The sequence below is a fragment of the Macrobrachium rosenbergii genome, chromosome 8, assembly GCF_040412425.1.
Source record: "Macrobrachium rosenbergii isolate ZJJX-2024 chromosome 8, ASM4041242v1, whole genome shotgun sequence".
In the NCBI taxonomy this organism is placed as follows: Eukaryota; Metazoa; Arthropoda; class Malacostraca; order Decapoda; family Palaemonidae; genus Macrobrachium; species Macrobrachium rosenbergii.
The window spans coordinates 36,087,346-36,097,345 of NC_089748.1; the positions used below are offsets into that span (position 1 = coordinate 36,087,346).

At 36.9% G+C, this 10,000-nt stretch overlaps 1 protein-coding gene across 1 annotated transcript in view; it reads left to right on the forward strand.

The window, feature by feature from the left end:
• Positions 1 to 10,000, forward strand: part of LOC136841110 (rho guanine nucleotide exchange factor 10-like protein) — a 144,046-nt gene that overhangs the window by 70,451 nt on the left and 63,595 nt on the right. Inside the window, exon 3 of the mRNA XM_067108157.1 lies at positions 1,989 to 2,066. Within this exon, the coding sequence (XP_066964258.1) occupies positions 1,989 to 2,066 (78 nt within the window). The remainder of the gene's footprint in view (positions 1 to 1,988; positions 2,067 to 10,000) is intronic.

The following is a 10,000-nucleotide window of genomic DNA, read 5'->3' on the forward strand; positions in this document are numbered from 1 at the left end:
GAGAGAGAGAGAGAGAGAGAGAGAGAGAGAGAGAGAGAGAGAGCTTGCAGACATTATTTGCCATCACTGTTTGCATTTATTAGTTGATGTTCCACAAAATAAAGAGAGAGAGAGAGAGAGAGAGAGACAGAGTGAGAGAGATAATCAGCTTGGAGACATGTTTTTGCCTTCATTGCTTGCATTTAGTAGATGATGAAGTCAGTTAAGAGAGAGAGAGAGAGAGAGAGAGAGAGAGAGAGAGAGAGAGAGAGAGAGAGAGAGAGAGAGAGTGTGTGTTTCCCTCTAAACATTGAAAAGAGTAGGATTTTCAATGACCAAGGATACGTGTATAGCTGTTCCGAAATTTGTCAGGGTCATAAAGTTAAAGAAAGGTTGCGTGCCACTTAACAATAACATATTATATGTTACCCTTTCATGTATATACCAGTGGACCCTGCCTATAAAAAAATTATAGTAATACACATGAAACCGTCCGTACGGGTCCTGGTAGGTAGGTAGGTGCCTTCACTATATAAAATATAAATAAAAATAAAAGAAAAATCCTTCTGCCCAGCCCCCTGTGAGAGCTGATAATCAGCTCGGTGGTCTGGTAAAGCGATTTTGATAATAATAATAATAATAATAATAATAATAATAATAATAATAATAATAATAATAATAATAATAATAATGGCCATAACAAAAAAATTTTTAAATATATATACAAAAATTGATCAGTGCTGCATCAGAGTATGGAACAAGTTCCTTTTGTTAGGGCTGTCGCTGTGTTAGGGTAAACCCATTTCCACGTGTTGGAAGTACAGTGAAAATTGCGCTTCTCTGTGGGCAACATAAGAATGATTTGCTTCCCTGTCGCATTTTCCAGAGATGTAACCGAGTACCGGGACCTTTCCCCGAAAAAAGCGGGAGGCCATATCGTAAGAACTAGCCATAGAATCTTCTCGAAAATAATTTCGTTATGTTTCCCACACCCAAAGTAATCTATGAGCACTAATCTAACCTTACTTAACCTAACCTAGGAGCACGGCAGAAAAAAAAAGGGGGCTGTTGCAATACAAGCAAACGTCTCAGGAATTTGCCTCCCAGGCTCAATTGAAATCAGTTATACTTATACAGAGAAATTCCGCAAATATTATAAAATAGTTGCGTATGTAACCAATTGGTTAAGTAGTGGCGCTGGTCATGATACGCCAAAAAAAAAAAGTATAGCTTAGTTTTACCAGACCACTGAGCTGATTAACAGCTCTCCTAGGGCTGGCCCGAAGGATTAGACTTATTTTACGTGGCTAAGAACCAATTGGTTACTTAGCAACGGGACCTACAGCTTATTGTGGAATCCGAACCACATTATAGCGAGAAATGAATTTCTATCACCAGAAATAAATTCCTCTAACTCTTCATCAGCCGGCGGCGGGAATCGAACTCCGGCCCATCGAATGACGGTCTGAAGCTCAACCAACTCGGCCAACAAAGGGCTCATGATACGCCAAGGAATGTATTTCCCAGGTTATATGAAACGCAAATTACGGTAGTGAGAAGAACATACTTATACGAATAAGCTGTTTTATGCTAAAAAATATGGAAAAAAACTACAGTGTTACGCCAAATACAGAGAAAAAACCTACAGTGATAGGCCAAAACTAGGGAAAAAACCTAGTATTAGGCCAAAAATAGGGAAACGACAGTGTTAGGCCAAAAATAGGGGGAGAGAGAAAGAGTGTTAGGCTAAAAATGGGGTGGGGGAAGACAGTGTTCGGCCAAAAACAGGGGGGAAGACAGTGTTAGGCCAAAAATAGGGGAGGGGAAAGACAGTGTTAGGCCAAAAAATAGGGGGGGGCCCTGAAAATAGTGTTTGGCTAAAATTAGGGAAAAATCTTAGCGTTAGGCCACAAACAGGGAAAAACCTAGCGTTAGGCGAAAAATAGCGAAAAAAACCTATTTTTTCGCTAATAGCGAATTCTGACGAATTTCCCTTCTTCCTCCTTCAGGACACAAGAGCGCATGTTGTCGGAGAACTGTATGACACCGAGAGGAATTACGTCAACAACCTGAACTTCCTGCTAACAGTAAGTAGAGTCTCTTTTTACACTGTGCTTGTTGAATGCATGCTTACTTTATATTATGTGCGTGATGGCTACGATAAGTTTGCTTGCGAGGGTTGAGTGTTTGTGAGTGACCTTGCGTATGGATGCAAAATTACATTCAGTGCCTGCAAGAGGAGATTGTGTAGGTTTTGTGTGTGTGTGTGCGTGTGTAAATTTCTGACTCACATCGGGACCGAACCCAGGTCTCTCTCGTGAAAGGCAAGGGCGCTACCAACTGACCTACACAGGTCCTGTGTGGGACAGTTGGTAGCTCCCTAGTCTTTCATTTGAGAGACCGGTATTCGATTCGGATGTGGGCAGGATATATATATATATATATATATATATATATATATATATATATATATATATATATATATATATATATATATATATATATATATATATATATGTATGTATGTGTGTGTGTGTGTTGGTTCAATTATATATTTATGTATTCTAATTCTCTTCCTTTCAGAACAGACAGTTCATAATAAGAAGACGGTTGAAAGTACCACTTTTTAATTAACTCTGGTCTTCAGAAGAAGCCCTTTCCATATTTAATGTGGCTTCGGTCCATGCAATAAATGATGTCGTTGAATTAATGTAATTAGTGGTAATGACAACAATCAAATTATATTGGAACTTGGCGTGATGAAGGACGATTGCATAGACTACCGGAACTACTGCTAAATGTTATCGTATAGATAAGATAACCTTTGGTACACATACATACATACATACATACATACATACATACATACATACATACATACATACATACATACATACGCAGTTGGGAAAATGAACAAGGTACTTATTGAGTGCATGCTGAAAAATATGCACATAAAATTTCTGACTGAAAATTATCTAAGAATATAATTTTTTCTGAAGATGATCAAACCACTTACCTTGGTAATCATGTACAGAATCAGGTGGAGTACCCTTTTTGATGTTTTCTAATTTATGGAGCAAAGTAGCCACCTAATATTTTCCTGTTCATATTAAGTTATCTGCTGTGAATACTTTTAGAGGAACCCAAAGATTTAATGTACAAGTATTCCGTACGTCGAGTTATTAATATTTTTAACTGAATCGTGCTTGTGTAAACTCCAACCTGAGTGACAAGCGGAATATGTTTCCATGAAATACGCCACGTCTATATTATGTTTGTTCTGATCTGTTGACATTCAAGTTGCAGTGCCGTAAGAACTGTTCTTCTCTGTTTACATTCAACTACAGTGACGTAAGAACTGTTCTGATCTGTTTACATTCAACTGCAGTGACGTAAGAACTGTTCTGATCTGTTGACATTCAACTACAGTGACGTAAGAACTGTTCTGATCTGTTTACATTCAACTGCAGTGACGTAAGAACTGTTCTGATCTGTTGACATTCAACTACAGTGACGTAAGAACTGTTTGATCTGTTTACATTCAACTGCAGTGACGTAAGAACTGTTCTGATCTGTTGACATTCAACTACAGTGACGTAAGAACTGTTCTGATCTGTTTACATTCAACTGCAGTGACGTAAGAACTGTTCTGATCTGTTGACATTCAACTACAGTGAGGTAAGAACTGTTCTGATCTGTTTACATTCAACTGCAGTGAATAAGAAATCTGTTGACATTCAACTACAGTGACGTAAGAACTGTTCTGATCTGTTTACATTCAACTGCAGTGACGTAAGAACTGTTCTGATCTGTTGACATTCAACTACAGTGACGTAAGAACTGTTCTGATCTGTTTACATTCAACTGCAGTGACGTAAGAACTGTTCTTCTCTGTTGACATTCAACTACAGTGACGTAAGAACTGTTCTGATCTGTTTACATTCAACTGCAGTGACGTAAGAAATCTGTTGAGTGACGTAAGAACTGTTCTTCTGTTTACATTCAACTGCAGTGACGTAAGAACTGTTCTGAATTCAACTGCAGTGACGTAAGAACTGTTCTTCTCTGTTTACATTCAACTGCAGTGACGTAAGAAATCTTTTACATTTACAGTGACGTAAGAATTGTTTGATCTGTTGACATTCAACTACAGTGACGTAAGAACTGTTCTGATCTGTTTACATTCAACTGCAGTGACGTAAGAACTGTTCTGATCTGTTTACATTCAACTGCAGTGACGTAAGAACTTTTCTGAGTACATTCAACTACAGTGAACGTAAGAACTGTTTTTCTGTTTACATTCAACTGCAGTGACGTAAGAACTGTTCTGATCTGTTTACATTCAACTACAGTGAACGTAAGAACTGTTCTTCTCTGTTTACATTCAACTGCAGTGACGTAAGAACTGTTCTGATCTGTTTACATTCAACTACAGTGAACGTAAGAACTGTTCTTCTCTGTTGACATTCAGCCGCAGTGAACGTAAGAACTGTTCTTCTCTGTTGACATTCAGCCGCAGTGAACGTAAGAACTGTTCTTCTCTGTTGACATTCAACTGCAGTGGACGTAAGAACTGTTCTTCTCTGTTGACATTCAACTGCAGTGAACTTAAGAACTGTTCTTCTCTGTTGACATTCAACTGCAGTGAACGTAAGAACTGTTCTTCTCTGTTTACATTCAACTGCAGTGAACGTAAGAACTGTTCTTCTCTGTTGACATTCAACTGCAGTGAACGTAAGAACTGTTCTTATCTGTTGACATTCAACTGCAGTGAACGTAAGAACTGTTCTTCTCTGTTGACATTCAACCGCAGTGAACGTAAGAACATCCTCTGTTTACATTCAACTTCAGTGAATGTAAGAACATTCTTTCTGTTGACATTCAACTGCAGTGAACGTAAGAACTGTTCTTCTCTGTTGACATTCAACTGCAGTGAACGTAAGAACAGTTCGTCTCTGTTGATGTTCAACCGCAGTGATGTAAGAACTGTTCTTCTCTGTTTACATTCAACTGCAGTGAACGTAAGAACTGTTCTTCTCTGTTGACATTCAACTACAGTGACCATTCCTTTCCACCCTCTCGTAACAATCGATCCCTGGTGCAACCGCGAGGTTTTCCTCCTGGTACAACTTTCAAACCTTTATACTCTCAATCTCCGTTTCAGCGCTGAAAGACCTCATTGACCCCAGCGCGTCGCCTTTGGCCTAAATCCTACATTCTATTCTACCCTATTACCAAAGGGAATCAAATAGAGCCTAGGGAAGCGTTTTACCTTTTGTTGAAGGATCTCTTGTGCTCGTAATGGCCGGAAAAGCCATTGGGGTCCTTTGTCCCGCGACACAAAGGAAGTCGCGGAACATCTTTCGTATGGGACAGTGAAGTCAGTGAAGTCCTCAGGGCAGGAAGACTTCGCAAATAAACAAACTCAGCAATTGAATTGTACGGCTTTTTTTTTTACACCTGCGTCTTGTGACGGGGCTTTGTTATTTGAGCTGGATGATGGAAAGTGCTCGTCACTGTCAAATCACAATGGGCTCACACGCGAACAGTCCCAAGATGCTACTGCGTGCTTAGAAAGTTTCCACATCAGAGAAAACTCGTATCCTAAAATGAAGTGAAGAGAAGTAGCAAGAGAAAATTTGTGATGGAATAAAGATGAAATTAATAAGAAACAAGAAAATGAACAGATATAAATGTGGCTGGAAAAATTGACAATGTAAATTGAAGCAAGAGGAGATAGCGCTTTGCAGATGTCATATGTTCGTGTCTATTTTCATTGAGTATTACAAACGTTAACAAAATCAGATAGCAGATGGGATGATTGTTCTAGTTAGATAACTGCAGATTCTAAATTTTAGTTTTCTGTAAAAGAAAACTATTGTCTGTCCGTCCGCACTTTATTCTGCCCGCACTTTTTTTCTGTCCGCCCTCAGATTTTAAAAACTACTGAGGTTAGAGGGCTGCAAATTGGTATGTTGATCATCCACCCTACAGTCATCAAACATACCATATTGCAGCCCTCTAACCTCAGTAATTTTTATCTTATTTAAGGTTAAAGTTAGCCATAATCGTGCTTCTGACAACGATGTATGATAGGCCACCACCGAGTCGTGGTTCACGTTCACAGGCCGCGGCTCATACAGCATTATACCGAGACCACCGAAAGATAGATCTGTTTTCGGTGGCCTTGATTATACACTGCAGCGGCTGTACAGAAAACTCGACTGCGCTGAAGAAACTTCGGCGCACTTTTTACTTGTTCTTTGTGGCCTTGTTCAGGACTTTGCTTTTAACATTATTTTGTGATTATGAACAATCCTGTTGATGATGACAAGGTGATTGGTATTTGATGGTGCTGATGATGTAGCACCCCCTTAGGGGGTTAGTGTCGTCAGTGTACCTCGTGCTGTGCACTGTAGGCATTACTCAAGGTTCCTTGCTGCGTGCCCTCGGCCGCTAGCTGCAGAACCCCTTTCGTTTCTTTGACTGTACCTCCTTTCATATTCTTTTCCATCTCACTTTCCTCAACCCTCTCCTAACAGTTGATTCACAGTGCAACTGCTTTGAGGTTTTCCTCCTGTTACACCTCTCAGACCTTTTACTGTCACTTTCCGTTTCAGCGCTGAATGACCTGATCACAGGTCCCAGTGCTTGGCCTTTGGCCTAAATTCTATATTCAGTTCAGTTCGAAAACATAGCACTGAATTTTGCAGAGTCATCAGTATTTGGGATCCAAGATTGTGTTGAATTCCATTAACGAGATTTTAATTGGGTTTATTGGTAAAAAAAAAATATATAGGTCTGAAGGGCTGACCAATCTGAATTATCTGGTCATGTGTCAAATATCGTCCCCATGTTGAGCAAAGCAGAGATTTAAATGGGGTTATTATACAATGACTATATTCACGTGCTATTAAAACCTAGAAAGCTACCATAACCTCTGTTTTGATAGAGATATAAAATCCCCAAGTGCTCTGAAGGATTTCACAGTTTTTTGGGCGGCCATCTGGTACTTGCTTAAGCATTGGGCAATCAGTGTAGGTTGTTGACACCTGTGCAAAAGAGGGTTGATGCTTTGTACAACATGTAGAACATACTAATTCCAAATACAAATATAACCCTATGGAAAGCTATTTATAATGGAGTAAACTCAATGGAAAGCTATTTATAATGGAGTGAAACTATGGAAAGTACTTATGATGGAGTAAACCCTTTGGAAAGCTATTTATAATGGAATCAACCAAATGGAAAGCTATTTATAATGGAATCAACCTAATGGAAAGCTATTTATAATGGAATCAACCCAATGGAAAGCTATTTATAATGGAATCAACCTAATGGAAAGCTATTTATAATGGAATCAACCCAATGGAAAGCTATTTATAATGGAATCAACCCAATGGAATGCTGTTTATAATGGAGTCAGCCCTATGGAAAGCTATTTAAAATGAATTATATTAATATATATATATATATATATATATATATATATATATATATATATATATATTATACATTATACATATACATATCCATACATACACGTATATATATATATATATATATATATATATATATATATATATTATACATATACATATCCATACACACGCGTAGCATACCTATGTGAAAGCCCGCCTGTGCAAATTTTAAAGCTAAGCTCATTCACTGATATACTGTACAGCAACTCCGAGAGGCGCTATCACCTCAAGTCCACATCAAAATATTTCATCCTATGAGCAGAGAAAATATTGTAGTATAGAAAGAAAAAAAGGGAGACTCTTGGTGTTCTTGAGAGCGTTGGAGGAGGAGGAGGAGGAGTAACCAAATTAGGACGGGGAAGGAAGTTAACGTCAGAAGTTAAGGGGGGTGGGGGCGGAGGAAGAAGAGTAAAGTTAAAAGTTCTCTGGAAAAGAAAACTGTTGTAAATACGGCATTTTTTTTTTTTTTTTTAGGTTTATTCCTCGGGCAAACTAATTTGGTAGAGGTGCTTGTTTATCGTTGAATGAGCAAAGCGTCGAGTGTGGAGAGGCGCGCTCGCGCTCACGAATGCTCAGAAGAAACGCGTGTAATATATATAATATATATATATATATATATATATATATATATATATATATATATATATATATCTATACATATTCTATATATAAATAAATAAATAAATAAATGTATATATATACATATATGTATTTAACTATATGTATATATATACATACCTGTATATGTATGTATGCATGTATGTATGCATATAATATTATTATGTATGTATGCATATATACATATATACTGTACATACAATATTATTATTATTATTATTATTATTATTATTATTATTATTATTATTATTATTATTATTATTATTATTATTCAGAAGATGATCCCTATTCATATGGAACGAGCCCACCAAACGGAGCCACTGACTTGAAATTCAAGCTCCCAAAGAATATTAAGGTGTTCATTTGAAAGAAAGAAATCATTTATATCTGATCACGAAACTTAATCTGTGATCGGATCCAGAACTCTATTGTCAGAAACGACACTGACTATCTTATTCTTCCAAACATTCCTTCTGACGAGGGCACACGGTGAAAATGGTAATTATTTTACTTATATTTTACTATGCACTTCTTCAAAATATTTGAGTCGTGTTCATCCTTTGGGAAGTCGACATTATTATCAAGCTTTTCAAAAAGCAAAACTGCTCCCGAACGACCAAGTATGCATTTAATACACCCTTCAAATGAATGGCCTGATTTCCATCAGGAAAACTTATAGTTTTTTTGCCGACCATTCTGAAAATGTAATGCCACGTAATTTTCAGGCAGACGCATTACAGAACGCCGCGTCCATCACATTCCGTGAGCTGGCAACAGCTTGAGGAATTACAGCCTGTAAAAATTTCCGACATGGAAAATATTTGAATTTCAAAGTTAGCGAGAGAATTGAATTGCAAAGTGCACAGGAGAGAGAGAGAGAGAGAGAGAGAGAGAGAGAGAGAGAGAGAGAGAGAGAGAGAGAGAGAGAGAGAATTGAATTGAGGTAAGAGAGATATGAGGTAAATATAAATATATATATATATATATGCATAAATATATATGTATATATATATATATGTGTGTGTATATATATATATATATATATATATATAGAGAGAGAGAGAGAGAGAGAGAGAGAGAGAGAGAGAGAGAGAGAGAGAGGCAAATACTTGCAATATACTGTATATACTGTGTATATATATATATATATATATATATATATATATATATATATATATATATATATATATATATATATATATATATATATATATATAGAGAGAGAGAGAGAGAGAGAGAGAGAGAGAGAGAGAGAGAGAGAGAGAGAGAGAGAGATCGTTAAAAAAAAATGGTAATGGAATGTGGCAGGTGGGCTTGGCCCAATGCACGAGATTAAGAGACTACAGGGTACCGAACATAAAAGGTGAAATGTGACATGCAAAACGGATATAGAAGACAAATTCTTCATTGATATTACGCAAGTGTAGTTTGACTGGTATATATTTTATGTATGCACATAAATAAGCCTTTTCCCTTTAGAGGGTGGCTCCAGGTGAAAAATTGTGACACAGATCAATGTGCCGTCCATCCTTTCATTGTTGGAACCATGATGGGCGCCCTTTGCGGAAAATTGTCGCAGAATTATCCGCTTAATATACTTACACTGAGATTTCATGAGCTGTGCTTGTGGGTGTCTTATCTCCCCACCCCCTTTCCAACACACACACACACACACATTATATATATATATATATATATATATATATATATATATATATATATATATATATATATATATATATATATATTATATAATGAATACCATATTCTTTGGAAGCTTGAATTTCAAGTCAGTGGCCCTTTGGTGGGCTTGCTCCATATGAATAGGTTTAATCTACTGAATAATAATAATAATAATAATAATAATAATAATAATAATAATAATAATAATAATAATAATAATAATAATAATGAAAAGGATG